Source organism: Ischnura elegans, chromosome X (assembly GCF_921293095.1).
Source record: "Ischnura elegans chromosome X, ioIscEleg1.1, whole genome shotgun sequence".
In the NCBI taxonomy this organism is placed as follows: Eukaryota; Metazoa; Arthropoda; class Insecta; order Odonata; family Coenagrionidae; genus Ischnura; species Ischnura elegans.
Genome location: NC_060259.1, coordinates 12,260,505 through 12,276,676, shown reverse-complemented (window position 1 = coordinate 12,276,676; position 16,172 = coordinate 12,260,505). Strand labels below are relative to the sequence as shown.

General features: G+C 38.1%; 2 protein-coding genes across 2 annotated transcripts in view; one reads left to right on the top strand and one right to left on the bottom strand.

The window, feature by feature from the left end:
• LOC124170627 (prostatic spermine-binding protein-like) lies at positions 1-15,585 on the top strand. Its single transcript, XM_046549470.1, has 2 exons — positions 1-127; positions 15,320-15,585. Exons 1-2 carry the CDS (start codon positions 1-3, stop codon positions 15,583-15,585), a joined length of 393 nt encoding a protein of 130 aa, XP_046405426.1.
• Positions 1-16,172, bottom strand: part of LOC124171574 (probable G-protein coupled receptor CG31760) — a 382,345-nt gene that overhangs the window by 208,570 nt on the left and 157,603 nt on the right. The window contains exon 2 of the mRNA XM_046550752.1: positions 30-167. The gene's annotated coding sequence lies outside the window, so the exon portion shown is untranslated. The remainder of the gene's footprint in view (positions 1-29; positions 168-16,172) is intronic.

Here is a 16,172-nt window from a genome sequence, read left to right as displayed (position 1 = left end):
ATGGTTGGCGTGAGGACTGAGGCACTCACCACGACTGCTCTCTCGATCTGCAAGTGCTTCAAAGTGCCGAGGGCAGACCAATCAGGTGTCTCAGCCAGGAGGCAGCACAGCTCAGCTAGTGGAGAAAGTAGGTATTTCTCTTGAACGTTCAGAAAAATACTGAGCACCTGAAAATCCAATTCAATGTTAAATCTTTTGCAGAAATAAAAAAATACAAAATATCGAAACGACAATTCATAAAAATAAAATATAATGTTATGAGAGCACTCGCGTCCGATATGTTGTTAAGCCCCGTTAAATCTTTTCTATCTATTTCTTTTCCATGTTTTGTCTTATGCATTTGAATGGGGAAAGAAGAAAAAAATGCTCAAAAGAATTAATGGTAATGAGAATATGTCCGACTTTTACATTGGTTTGCATGAAGGTTGAAATGAGCAAGTGAAGTCTAATTCGAGTAATTATCACATTTCCTTGCTGAAGTAACGCTGCCACCAAAATTAACACCTACTCTAAATATAATCAATAATTTCAGGCATCACTTAATGTAATTTAACAATTAAAGTAGCACATAATTAGAGAAAAACTCTTGATAACGACAATATAAAAATTTTGTAAAAAATAAAGTGTCATAAAGAGGTGTTTTTCCGTAATGATGGGCTACTTTAGCTGTCTCTTACCCTTCACATAACATTACCCCACCTCTTTCCATTTCTCCCCGCCGCCTCCACTCACATCATGTATTTAAGAGTTGGTATTTCCTGTCAGTACACCAAATGACGTCATACCGCGACGAAACCGGCCATTGAAATTATAAATAAGTAAAATATACTAAGTTTGTTCCCTGCAATTATAGCGGGAGTTGAGAAATACCCCATGAAAACTTGGCCATTATTTTGGAGTGCTGGGCCTCCCGCCACATTTATCATTAATTGCAACGGATTTAGAATCGAAGGTATAAATACCAACAGGATTTTAAAATTTGCGTATCATATTATTTGAAGTCGCTGGTGAGCAAGAGAGGGAAAGAAAAATATCAGGAAGAATTATCAATAAAATACACTTTGCTTTTAATGAAATACACTTATTGATAATATGAAGCCTTCCACCTCGTATAGTCTTCAAGTTTTAATGTCATTTATTAGAAAGTAGCTGGCAAGGTCATTGATTATCAAGAGTAAGGATTAGACGTAAATTAAGCAGGAATTGTTCGGAAGAGAGAACACGAAGAAAATTCTAACTTAGCAGGTGATTATGGTGCATAAAAAAGCTTCGTTGTACTTTCCCTCGAGTTAAAGATTCGAAACTGGAAAACGCCACACCTCAAGGTCAATAGTTCAAACGGATTTTTCATTCATTTTCAGTATGAGGCATAATTTGAATCAACCCAATTCTTCAGTTATAATTCCAATCCCGGTACTAAGAAAATAAGAAATTGTTCAAGCACCAATAAATGAGAGTCATACTCCCATAAAACGATAAAATAATTGTGAAAATAGCAATTTACACATTTAGGGCCTTGCAGGTTCCTGAGGTTTATTTAAAAGCGAGATGCTGACGCTGAGTGATATGATTTTTCAGTAATTCTAAGTCATTATTCATCAAGATTTGAACGAAATCGTATTAAAATGCAGATGTGATAAGAGTACAGATACATACAAACACTCTGTTATATTTTAAAGCTGTGGCTGTGAGAGCTACAACAACTATCATCATTCAACTTGCAAAAATTTGACAAAATAAATAGAATTCATACATTATCGTGAAAAAGTGCATACATCAGTCAAAGTTCGGTAAGATTTTTGCATTTAGCCAGTGAATGCTTAACTTTCAAAAGTTGCATTGCATGCCATAGAAAGGAGGAGAATATTCCATCCGTAAAGATTGTTTTCACGATGAATACCCCAATTTGTATACAACTCATTGTAATTGATTGAGTCCCTCCTTTCTGAGAGGAGACGGCTTACATGCTTCATGGGAGCTTCCTCCCTCGCTACTTGCTCCTTGAACGACACGTTCCCTGAAAAGCATTCAACGGCCTTTCCTCATTATAGCCTTCGGATTGGACGGGGCTACGTGTGAAATCCATTTTTGTTCGTACCACTTAATCTGCCGCATCGATGGATTCTCAGAAACTCAGCCACAACGATTCCCTAATTCCCACTCACTTGCCTTACTTCCAGCACCATTCTGTCCTCCGCATCAAACTTACAGAAAAGCTGTATCCTTATTTCACTTGCGAAGGCTATATTTTTCTTCTATTAATGCTCGATTCAGTTATATTACTAACTTTCTACCATGCATTACACTAAAAAGAACTTGAAATTGTACCAAATATTTGAACAATAATTTTTCTTATAATTCTTCAGTCCCTAAATTTTTGGCGATGTCTTGCTCTTCCGAGTCTTCAAGAATTATAATAATCTAGCCGAAGTACTTCACATGTCTGACGAGGATAGTGGCAATTAATTACCTGCTGTCCATAAGTTTACATTCAGTTCATACTAATCATCATCATGCCAAGGCTAAGTAAATTAAGCTAAAGGACATACAATTTTATATGGAGTATATCAGTCAAAATATAATAAAATTCTCCAATCGTAGAGAAATAGATACCTCCTTTTTTGTTAAGAAATACCTTAACAGAATCACATTTATCACTGTCGAAGACGTAAGTTCAGCGTTTTATTGTCTCGTACGCATTCAAAATAATGCGTGCACCGTATATAGCATGGTAAAATTGATGATAACTCGCAGTAAAATATCACGCAATCCCCAAATAGAACTAGTTCATTTAATGATTAATATTTCATTTCAAATTTATATCTCCATCAATATTATAATTTGAATTAACTCGTGTTGTGTGAGGGATAGAATGTCAATGCCAATGCGCAGATAAATTTTCAAAATAATATGTAGAAATTCAAAATGTAATAAAGCTATTTATTCCTCTTCACCAATATGCGGCTTAGTATTACACTCAATAAAAACTGAAAATCATCACTACGGCGATAAATTAACATTCATCGAGCATTATCACCTATGATAATTGTTATCCTGTTTGAGGTTAACTTTATAAAAAGCAAAATTTCTTATAAAGATAGCATTCAAATTTAATGGAGGCAATCCCACATTCCTCGAATTATATTCCTGTGAAATAAAAGCCAAAGCACTGGAATTTAAAACAAACAGAACTGAAAATCAATGTGTAGGATTTCGATGGTAAATTTTACAAATTATAGCATGAAAAGTGTTTCAAGGTTAACGGTTAAATGGCAGAGGATGGAAGAGGATAGAAGGATAAAAAAGGTCAAGTCTAAATGTTATCATAAAGCTAAAAGCCATTTATATTATCAGGTATTGATGGAAAAACATTTATTTATCAAAACAAATGTAGAGAGAACGATATATGAAAATAAGTGTGGGTGTGCATCAATGCTGCTAACTTACTGAATGTCATTGTGGCTTGTTTCCTTTCGAAAATAAATGTCAGCGATGTATTCCGTGCAGTTATATAGAAATAGCACGGGCTACCTTAGCAAACTTTTCGTATAACCAATAAATTTAGTTTGATTTGAAATAACCATCTATTACTAACGTATCTGGCGAGTAATATATGGACGAATAGGATATGGTATCCAAATTCCAGCAAGTCCTTGTCTTTTACGTCAAAATTATGGCAGCCATGCTTTCAAACCTATTCAAGCATGGAATATTTCGGGGAAAAAAGAATGCACTATCAGGCACGTGACTTGGATACTAGAGCTATTTCATTGCACTTGAGCGTGTACTTAAACCGTGGATAAAGTACTCGGATGTTAGCCCAGCGCTTGGATCGTGCACTTATTCGCCTAAGTCCAAGGAAGCGTTTGAACGAGTGACTCGTCGGATTTGTTTAATCACTGCAGGTTCTTTTAGACAAGAGATCAGGTAACTTGTGAAGAAGTAACTTAATGTTGCCTCTAAGAAAATCAGAATTGAGAAAATCTTCACATCTTCATGTCATGCAAAAATCTTCACATTTAGGAGAGGTTACACGGAATAATAACGGCAGTATTCCCAAAACACGCGTTTCATAGAAATGAATAATTAAAAATGTTTTGTAGGTTATCATTACCAAAAAAATACTCGAGCTTAGATAAATTCCCACCCAATCAAATATGGCGAGCAAAGAACTTTAATTCCTTTACCATGAAAAACAAGCATCGAGCAAAAATCGAGCATATATCTTAAGATGCAGACGTTGTCCAGAGAGCAGGCTTGCGCAGGATCTTGGTAGACAGAATTTTGGAAAATGTCACACGAATGATAAGTAAAGCTAAAATTAAACATTATACATGTATTCCACACGCAATGAACGAATAGCATGTTATGCACAAAATCTCATGATTCATTCGATGCAACATTTTCATTTTATTATACTACGATTTTTTTCAAAATTGGATTGACCCTTAGACTAAAATCCATCAAAATGAGTGCGGGTTGAGTAAGGGAAATCAACATGCACCGTCGCCCCACATGTGAGACATTCACACGCAAGAGACTTAGTTTGGGGTGAGCACTTCCCTCACCCATCTAAACCAGCCTTAGACTTGGAACTCTTGGAAGATTTCTTTGATGCACCTCTCTACTCAATTTCCCAATCGGCTAATCTTTCTGCATATTTCTCCACACCTGCACATTTCTCACGCCTTTCACGCGCACTCCTCCGTGGCCTCCCTCCCTCTGCCTCTCTTCCCTTCCACCCGTCCTTCTAACATACTACTTTTCATTTGGCCATCGTGTCCTGCGAATTGGCCAATTAAATTGTCTCGCCTTTTACCCATGGTTTCCCAAGGACTTCTCTTCTCTCCCACTCTTCTTATAACTTCCGCATTAATCACAGGATCCATTACCAATTTCATAGTCATTATTATTCCATATCACCTCATTTCGAAAGCCTCCACCATTCATTTCACCAGGAGCATGAACTCAACGCAGTTGGTGCCAAGTGCCCCTTCATTTCCCAAAGGCCACCTCACACTTGGAAGTGTTTTGCTTGGGGGAGCCCGAAGGATTCTTCTGGGATATGTACGGGGACCCTTCGGTCAGAGGCAGCCGCTTTACACGTTGGGTCACCACGCTTACCCATCAGACGGACGCCATAACTGCTCAACGGAGAACTCTGTGACAAAATCATTTCAGAGAGAGCGACTGCAATAGCGACACTAACGCTTTCCCAACCATTCGAAGACGCAGTACCTGTCTTTCGTCCCTGGAAACGTAATTTCCTGATGTTAGTTGAATACCAAAGGCGGCATAACAGCGTACTACACATAGTATACTGCCTAGAGCTTTGCCGAACATAAATGTACAGCCTTATAGTGAAATTAAGCTAGACTTTATAAGAGCTGAACAACTGATGAGAGATTTTCCTGTAGGTACATAGAAAACATTTTAACAACTTCAAGTGACTTGCCTCTGAAGATAAAAAGCATAGTATACGAACCTTTTTCTTGATGTGGATAAAAAAGTGACTATGGCAGGAATCGACCTTACAACCTTAAGGCTGGTAGATAGCTATGCTATTCACAACACCACTACTTCAATTAATTTTCCTATTTAAGCTCTTGTATGACAAAACTCCGGTCAGTCTCTTTCTTATTGTTTCTGATGAAACGTTCACGAGCATAAGAACAAGAACCGAAAAAACAATTTTATCAGGCAATCCAACACATTCATGTGCTCAGAATTACCACACTCCCACGATAGCACAATAAGCTTGCCAGACAAAAGCTTCGCGGTACATTCAAATGCAAACCCACTTTTAATCCCTTCTATTTAATAACGTAGAACGACAAGACGAGTAAAACAACACATAGGTTGTATGCCAAGCATTTGACTAATAATTAAACTCATTGGGATATAAAATATAGCATAAAAATGGTGGATAGCTTTAATGAAATCACAAGTCGGTCTCTCGTCAATTCTTTCGCCAAGCCGCTAGAGCGACTTCACTGTCGTCACTAGCGAAATTCGCTCTTGGTGAATGTTTACATACGCTCTATGCTCTCCAGACAGAACGAGAATAACTTATTCGTCGCCAGAGGGACGAAGCTAAGCTTTTCTGGCGAAATAGCTAGCGAATGAAAATGAGAATACGAATTCAGTCACCGTTCGCCAATCTTTCCGACAAATCGCGTTGGCTATAGCCAGAAAGAGCCAGAATCAGGCCCCAGATCGAGTCCACTCTTATGCGAGCACACGTTTCAGTCAGCGAAGGCCCGTGAGGAGTTGAGAGGTGATTGGAGGAAGGCCGAAATGAATAAAAGCCCGACCAGGAAGGACGCCCAATCCAGGCCGCATCATGGCGCTCATTCGCGTCACTTCCAGCCACGGAAACAAAGCACGCTGCCGACCAATGAATCGGACGTGAGCCGAGCTGGTGGCGCTCGCTCCACAGGGACGACTGGCGTTCGCGCTCAGCTCTCGGGAGGACGCATTGCTCCACCGCAAGAACATCTCTCGAGAAGTTGGGCTCACGACTGCGGCCAACAAAACGAAGAGTACTTTTCGATTTTGTCACTGAAAAAATGTCCTGGGGGCATTGGTCGCTTCCCTTGGGAATATTCCCCATCGAAATCCCTCAAAATCACCAGAAACCATCCTTAAACCTGTATGCTCACCCCCACCTAATTCTTGAAACTATACCATTACTTCACTACAACCAACTGCCAGATACAAATTGAGATTTAACACTCAGGAATTCAGGAGTGTCTTTTTAATCTAGCTGCCTTGGGGCTGGGAACTAGGGACAAATAAATTACTAGAATTTTCGTTGCGCGCGTGCATCAAGGTTAAACTCCCAAATTTCGTTACACAATAAGTGACAATTAAACCCTAACTTTTTTATGCGTCAATACTTTATTGACTGATGGCCATAAAATATAGACTTTCTGTGCAGTATTTTTTTCTGGTAATTGCATTTGAAAATCCTTATTTTTTCAGAGGCCATAATGCTCCATTTTCCTGTAACTGTCTTGATTTTACTGCAGTTACAGCACTCCATTGCTATGAATCTAAAAAGGTCTGTACCGTCATAACGTGCCTGTATTTTTATTTTAATGCCATTTTAATGGCAATCCGTCGGGCGCAATGGATCTGAAAGGTACCGCGCGAGATTTTTTTTTTCATTTCTCCGTGCCACCAGGAGGCATGCACCCTTGGCGCTTAAAGTAGCTGTTTGTTTTGATACGTTCTATGCAGCCTTTTGCTTTTTGCACTTATGCCAACAGTGCAGCGGCGAGTTATTTAGCATAGTTAAACAAAATTAATGGCATAACAAAGCAAAATAAAAGTATTATCAGCTAAATAAGTTAGCAAAATAAAAAACACTGATCTTGTAGAATTCACATGCTGAAATACATAACATATTAAATAGCCTACAGAGCACGCTAAATCGTACCTTGCTGGATCGGACCGGGGCCTTATTGACGGTGTGTAAAGAGGCGTATGCATGGCAAAAGAGACATCATTTAAGTATTCCTTTACCCTAATAACGGTGCTTTAAACTTTAAAGGTGTACCACTGATAGTGTTGCCGTGAGACTCGAGACTTTCTCGTCTCGCGGACGGTCTCCACTCGAGAACATTGGGAAGAATTAGAGTCGAGACTCTAGACGAGACCACTTTTTGACGAGACCAGACGATAGCACATCCATGAGACTCTCGAAAGTTTCGAAATACAGATACATGTCCTTAATTGGTATTTGGTATAGTTTTCTCCCTAAAACTATGCCCTTTTGTTAAGAGAAGTAACTTTTACGTTATTATAAAGTATTACATTTTAAATTTAATTCAATAATAATTTTTCGATAAATTATCTGACTATAAATAGAATTTTTGCCGAAAGATCAATTTCTGAATGCTTAAGCGTGACTTCTGGAGCCATGTTAGGGAGTGTTAATGGCTGACTACATTTGCCTGTTTCCTGCGATAATAACCTTGGATTATTCATCCGGCAAAATTTGAACTATTTTTCAATGTGAAAATTTTCAGTGCTTGCTCCTACGACAAAAATATCCTGGAAAATATTCGCAAATGTGTAAAGTATCGCTCAGCGGCACTTGCAATCCTTCTTATAGTTTGCTTGCTAGGGGAAAATGATGGCCCATTTCAATTGCGCAGAGCACATTACCTCGGCAGAAAGATGGATGATAGTTGAAATAACTGTGTACCTTTTCCTGTATGATATATCTTCTGAGGTTTGTGAGGATATGTACCATAGTGTCGCTAAATTGTGTTGAGGTTGTTACAATTAAAAAGAATAGCTACAATGACTTTCCTTTGAATTATTTTGCTAGCCAAAGGTTCAATTAATCGAAGGTCCATACTGACCGGCATTCATTCATCAGCCACTCCTTCGAACTCCATTCATCATATTTTCTCCAGAAACACTAGTTAGGGGAGAGAAATCTTATTTCAGCAGCATGCAGTCCATTCTTAAAGGGGCCAGAAATTTCTAGAAAAAATCTATTCGCAAATTTGTGCGAAATTTCTGAGAGGAAAAATTATTCGCCCTGATCGGGATTTGAACCCGAATCCCTCGATTTGCTGCCTAGTTCTTTAACTTCTCAACGCCGTCATGCGTATCAAGTACGCTTCCTGAACTTCTTCTATTTTCTAACTCTATATTTTTTCTCCGACAGGTATTTTATTTTAAATAAAATTAATTAATCTGCTTTTTTAAGAATGTTTTTTCTTTCCAATAAAATATTAATAGCGATTTTATGCCTTCAGGTTTTTTTTAATGTTTCGATGATAATCCGTTTGGAACCAGTGAGTTGACGAATATGGTCTTAAAAATCAACTTCTTTCATCAATTGTACTACCTTGAAAACTGCTGCCCATTCTGCTTGTGAGACGTCAAGAAGGGACAGCTACTTTAGCTTGATATGCGATATCTTCCCAGGGGCGGTCTGGCCAGGTCGGATGGTCGGCGATCGCCGTGGGCCCCGAGCTCAGGGGGCCCCAGAGTCCTCTGGGTCGTCGATAATGTCATTGTGCATAAACCCATAACGCCATGAGGGAGTTGTGAAGAGAACTGCCATCAAGACGACTCTGGGGACCCCAAGCTTCGGGGGCCCACACAACGCTCGCGTATATCATGAATTTGCCAGTATGACGTTGGGCGCTGGGGCGCTGATCGCGTCTCTTCTCATCCTCCTGTCCCACGCTTAGGCCAAATACGACGACGAGGTTGTGTGAATCTCCCTCGCGAGATAAGACCACGGTGGCAACCTCGAGTGGGACCGTGCATATGTCAATATATTTGGGGACCACTACGGATCATGTGACATTCCAGTCCGCTCTTCCCAAAGCCTTCTGTTCCGTGGCGAAACCCGATATCCCCGCATATGTTTCTGGTTAGTCAATAACCCAATTCATTCATCGAGAAAAAGTATCAGATTACAATGTCCGGGGATAGTTACACATCTCATTTGTATGATTTTTTGACTAAGGGTTTTCTATTACCGTGGGAATCAGTGCCAAATAGTAGGGAAGGAAGCGTTGTTGGAGGGGGAAAGTTGCGCGCGCACAGCACAAATTTCTCTATTTTTCCTCACATAGATCGCAAAAACCTTCACCTTAGTACTTCAGTGAATGCTGGTTTGGTTAGTAAGTGATTTTCATCCTCTTTGAAATGTTTATATGAAATAGAATATGTTATACAGAAGCGGTGCGCAGAAAAGAAATGAGAAGAAGAAAAAAACACTTTTATGTTTATAATATTAAAAAAAAACATCAGCGCTTGGCTGAACAAGAGCAGCGGTTCCTGTGTCGATTTACTACACTATGAGAGTTTAAATACAGATTCACGTACGATGGAAAATTCGTATTTTCATTTTAATAGTGTAAAAAATACCGTCTTGTGATGCGCTTCGAGTCAACATTCCGTGCGGTTCTTTCTTCTCTCAAAAAATTCCGTTTATTTTTTTGTTCGTTTTGTACGCGTATTTTAATTTTTGTGCGCTTAATTTCTATTTTCAATATGCGTATTGCGCCAAACGCAAAGGAACGAGACAATCTACTATTCACAGCCTACAGTGATACGCCTTATACCAAAGGCGGATCTAAGTTTGGACCAAAGGGCGGGGACCGGGCGTCTGGGGAATTCCCCCCTGCTTATTTGGGATTTTTAAGACTCAAAAACGGCAGTTTTTGGCAAATTCATTGATAAATAAAGGCACTACCGTGCACGTGTATTAGGCCGTTTTGTCAATAAAAGTTTTAAAGTTGCCATCTACACCTGCGCACTTCCCCGTAAGCTGCCCCAATAGGCGTGTGGGGGGGGGACGTCGGGACAGCCACCGTATTCACATGAAAAGGAAATGTTCTCACGAAATGACGCCTAGCATTTATTTAAGTCCTTTTTCGTGCGTGGGCGATAGCGAATTCCCGCACCTATCCGTTTGACTGAATATATCCATTATTTTATCGTTTTTTTCTTACCTGGAAATTAAGTGGGGTTCTAATATGATCTCCGTGTCGCTCTTAAAGATATACATACTCAATTACTCAAGCTATCTAAGCCTATCGCGCAGCCTCCGAGTCTCTAGCGGCTCCTAACCCCATTCGTTTAACATCTGTTTATCGCTTTCTGTACGCCCATAGCAGTTTTTGACGAGTCGCGAATCTTGATAGTTTGGAGGGAATGAGGCCTTCATGAGGAAGGACTGCACGGAAACCTCAACTTTCTATCTTAAATATATCTCTGAAATGAAATGATCCGAAAAAGTTAGGAAATTGATCTCGTGAACTATTTTTCTGGAATTTCTGCGGGCGCGTTGCTTCTGTTTCTTTGACGCATGCATGTTCTACATGTTGATATTTCAAACCCCAGCTCATCTGCCACTCGAAGGGAGTTTTCGGACAGACGGTTGAATTCAAGTCCGGCTTCGCGTCAAATATCAGCAATATTTAAAGAATGTCAATAGTGTAGAGTAGACCTTAATTGCTTATTTTTATTTCTTTCCTTAAGTAAAAGTTGGTAGTATTAATGCAGCTGTAATTTTTTATATTTCCTGTATTTTTTACGAGTCCCTGGACACATTATGACTTAGAAGGAAAGCACAAAAAATAATTGAATAATTGATTGGGTCCATTAATATTTGACAGTTACTGATAAAATTCTTTTTTAACACCAGCTTTTCTAAAATGAATATCACAATCAAAATACGTTAAAAAATTAAAAATGAATCCTTATATTTTAACTATTGTTTTCTTCTCTACCCGACAGTTTTCATAGCAACCTGAATTAAATGGACGAAACAAATCGTTAAACATTATCCTTAAAAAACAGATTTAGATATGCTTGTTAATTCACGCTTAAAATTTTCTACAAAATTAGTAACTCAATATTTGCACAATTTTCTATCTACACTTTAAAACAATAGTCAACGAGTATGGATAAAAGCGACGTACTTGTGACTACATCTATATGCCATGCAAAAATTAATTAGACAGCTAACGCATAACAACCAAAAGTCTTTATCTTGCCCCAAAATGTGCTTCGTAATATTTTACGTTTTTACTTTTGCTCTTTAAAAGCGTTATTCGAAAAGGTGATTTTAGAGGCTCATTAATTTTAGGGCATTTTCAAGGAGCAAATTCACTAAATAGTTAATTGAACCATAATATACACTTAAATTTTATAAGCTGTGAAGTTCCTACTTCTCGTTATACTTCTTCTTACAAAATTTTATTTTTAAAAATTTATCTTGTTTTTGGAGCCAGAATAGCGTCAAAATCCATTAACGGGCACACAAAATCCTAAAATATTCCGGAGGGGGGGAAAGGCAGGCGAATCCTCCGCTGCCGGGTGGCTCAGCATGAGCAGCAGCCGAGGACCCCCGTTCACCCTAGACCGCCCCTCTATCTTCCTTATAAGCTCACAGCCCTCTCTCTGTCTTCTCCATGTGTCTCATCACCTCGAGCCCCAAGTGTGTTTGGTCCGCCTGGTTAGTCCTACGCGAAGAGGCCATGTGCTTCGCTCTGCATTAATTTTTTTCTTCTTTTGTGGACAGTAATCAACGGAGATAAAATTCCATCTAAACAGTCAGCGTAGGTATACTAGGACCCCTTCGTGATATTTACTCGTCTCTTGGAGCTTCGAAACCACGGGCTTCAGTCCACTAGAAGCGTTCATGCTGCGTGGTGTGTTGATATTCTCGTCGGGTGCACTTCCAGTGTGTGGTTATTTAATTTATAATTGGGGATCCTACGAAATGGGAATAGTATTGAAAGGCAAAAAAGAGACTCGGAAGTCTGTTTGTATGTTAAATTATAATAAATTCATTGGTAGGGTGGATCTCAAGAACCTGTTATTGCATTCTTACCTAATGGAAAGGAAATTCCATAATAAGTGGTGTATGAAGTGATTTTGGAGAGACTGTTGAATTCCGCAGTCCTAAATTCATATGCTATTCACAGGGAAAACAAGACAAAAAATTGGCCCTATTATCACTTCGCGTGCAGCTGGTTGAGGTATTAATTAATATTTTAAACATGCAACTCCATACGGACACTTTGGACACAGAATAGGGACCTAAGGAAACTCAGTAGGTCCTTATTCTGTGATTTGGACATGGCTTCCTGCTGCTGGGAAGGAAACACCAAAAGGAGGTGTGCAGTTTATGCCAATCATGGGAAAAGAAGAGAAAGCGTGTACTGGTATGAACAATGTGCCGTGGGGTCATGTTTAATTTACTTCCTATCATGTCACACAAAGCAGAATTACTTTGGTAGAGTCATTTGAATATTTCCATCTTGACGTCGGAAATAACAAAATGTAAGTAGGTACTTATATGAAATGATTCGATAATAATAGAACAAATTCAAAGAAAAGGGCGAAGTTATAGGCAAAACGGGTAATCCTATGGAAAATATACAATTGGTTATGAAATTTTCAACCCCTTATCACTAAAATACATCATGTAATTATAAAAATATGCATGGAATGTTAGAGATCTCGCAGCTTAATCTTAACTAAATTTAAATCTTTGAAAACTGAAAATGTATTCATTAGTTAACAGAACGAGATACATGAAACAATAAACATTTATTAAAATTGCTTGAAAAATTATCATAGAGTAGCGCATTATTAAACGCATGTTTACAAATATTTTCGATGATACCGATGAAATGTCATGAAAGTTATAAACTATTGAAAGATAGCATGCTAAAAAAGGCGAAGTCGTCTATATCTCATCCGGCAGCTGGGATAGGATTGAATTAAATGCCCGCTGTGCTTGAGGGGTTGACACTATTTTTACGTTTATTTTCTTAAGGCTAATTTCTCTGTAGTAAATTTGGATCTATATTCCCTTTGTATAAATTTTTCGTTTTATGTTACGAGTTTATTCATTGAGTATCAATAACATCAATGGTTTACAAGCATTGACGTAAATGGTGTCCGGATCAGGATATATTTAAAATTTATATTAATGGCTTTCCTATTTCGTGGTACCGATTCGGCGATTAAATACGCAAAGGAAACGGCTCTTTATCTTGGAGGTAATAAATATATTTTGGAGGTAACGAGATGAGACAAGCGTCTCGTCCGAGACTCGAGACCGAAACGAGACTGGGTTTCACGAGAAGAGACTCGAGACGATACTAGAGTGCGGAAAACGAGACTGGCGCAAGTCTCGTCTCAGGCACATCGCGCCTTATCTCAGAAATTCCAATATTGCCCCTGGCGGATGATTATTTAATTTTTAAGGGCTTAAATTAATGAGTATTCAAAGAAATAGTCAATATTTTTTCACATGCTACTAAAAGCGCTGTCACGAGAGAGTTTGGAAAAATACGGATTTTCAAATGGAATACCCACAAAATAATACACACGTAGCCTATATTTTGTGACTGCAAATCGATTAAGTACAATTAAATGAATATATTAGGAAATTTTCATGAAAATGACGTATACTACGTGTGCTGCGATAGCCTTCCCAACTTTTTCCGTGACTTATAACTCTATTACTCTTAACTGAATTAAACTAAACTAACTCTAAACATGAGCTTAGCTAGATAGTTTCACGGACATTGAGTGAACTCTTGTTCACCTATACCTGCATCTCAGACGTAAAAATAAAAAGACAACGCATTGTATTAAACAGAACAAATTTTTAATAAATATTTTATGTTTAAATAAGTATTTACTTCATAAATATAAAAAAATATAGTCGACGCGCAGACTAAAAAATGCATTCGTGCAATTCCCGTATTAACAGTTTCCACAGCGTATGAGCGATAGTGACTGTAATATGTGATTATATTTTTGAAACCTTTCTCGAGAAATTAACGGTACTCTTTAATTCTTATTCCTAGTTCTTTTTGAAGGAATCATCATTTTAAAATTGGTTAAATTTTTATAATCTGTCAACGGCACATGTTACAACCAGTATTGGATTCTTCAAAATTTTATATACACTCCCATTGTTAAGCTGTTTCAAGTGATTTTCTTTGAAATTCTACTTGATTTCTTGTTCTCCTCCAAATCTTAAGAATGGATGTAACGTAAATTACTCCAATAATCTTTTCCTTTGCCATATAATAGTTTGGAGATTGGCTGGATCGAGTTATACTTCATTTTGTTGCGTTTGAATTGTTTACATCTGAAAACCATGAATGAAGTCATAGAACCAAACTTAGAATTTGTGATTTGGGTGAATAATATTTACGGTGGGATGGAGAAATATTCTGCTAGGCTAAGGCGTCTTGCTCACCGCATCCCGCACCGGTTTCCCGCGCTTTATCAGAAGAAATATCTCGCAAGTGCTATTTCCAAATCATGAACTATCTGTAAACGAATCAAGTGGGTTTTCGATACTTCAATTTTTTTTGTAAGAAATACTCTGAGTGAGACAATCTTAGTGTTTTATTAATAATGACACCCCATTAACATTGATTCTTGTGTTGAATTGAAAACGCACATTTTTATCTCATTTTATTGTGGAATATGGCAGCAAATCTAATTCAAAATATCCTTTCTAAACAGAATGAGGATCAACCAACGCTGCTCCCGTCCAAGATTACGCAGTAACACCTGCAATCCGTAAAGCATATGCTGGTAAGATTTTCTGTATCATCTATTTTGTTTATCAGTGATTAAGTTTGAGTCAAAATTATGATCACCAATATCGTCGATATGGAATAATTAAACTTTTAACGTCAATTCATTGTAAATGATACCTGGTGGTAATAATACTGAATGGCATTTTTTTTAATTCCCACGCCTTGTCAGTTTTTGATAAACAAAACACTCTCATTATTTTATTAAGGAACAGTAAGAGATATTATCCAATTAGAAAAAGAAGGGAATCACGATGATGACAAAATTGAAAAGGATCGTGGTGGAAAGGATGCTGATGATGGTGATGATAGTGAAAGTGATAATTGTGCACCGAACGTGGATGATGATGATGATAGTGAGCGTGCTGCGCGAGACTTATTGTCAGATGGTGTGGATGAAGACCAAGATCAAGGTGCACCAGACGCAGATGGTGACGATGAAATAGGTCGTAGTGCACGGAATGTTCGGAACTGATTCCATGACGGTCCATAATGGTCCGCGATGAATCAATATCCACTGATACCCTATTGAAAATCTTAAAAAGTAATTCCTTTTTTATTACAAAATTAATTGACCCTTTAACAGCGGAGGTTTTTTCGGAGTTTTATTTTGTTTTTCCGTTAAAAACTGCTTAATTACTGCCCAAGCATTCACTTGGACTTAACAGAATAAAACTCAGATTTGAAAACAGTTATTTAATGAAAAAAAAACACGTTATCAATGAGTTTATTAAAAAAATTAGTCCTTTGTTGCTGGTAGAGTCTTTAAATACTATAAATTGGGTTTTCAATTGCCGAGTATGATAGTCAGAATTTCATTGAAGGCAAAGACCTGGGCAATTAGCACATTCTGAGCGCGCGCGGGAAGAATATTCTTCATGAGAACATCGGCGTCTATGAAACGGGACTAATTGGTTATCACTGCCATCATACCTTATGTCATCAGACTTTCTATAATTGGTTGCACTTGATAGGGAATGTTAATTAAGACCACCAGGTCTTGGAAATGTATATCTTCGTTACAAAAACACTTGTGCAATCTCTCGCCTAAAGGCTTACTGC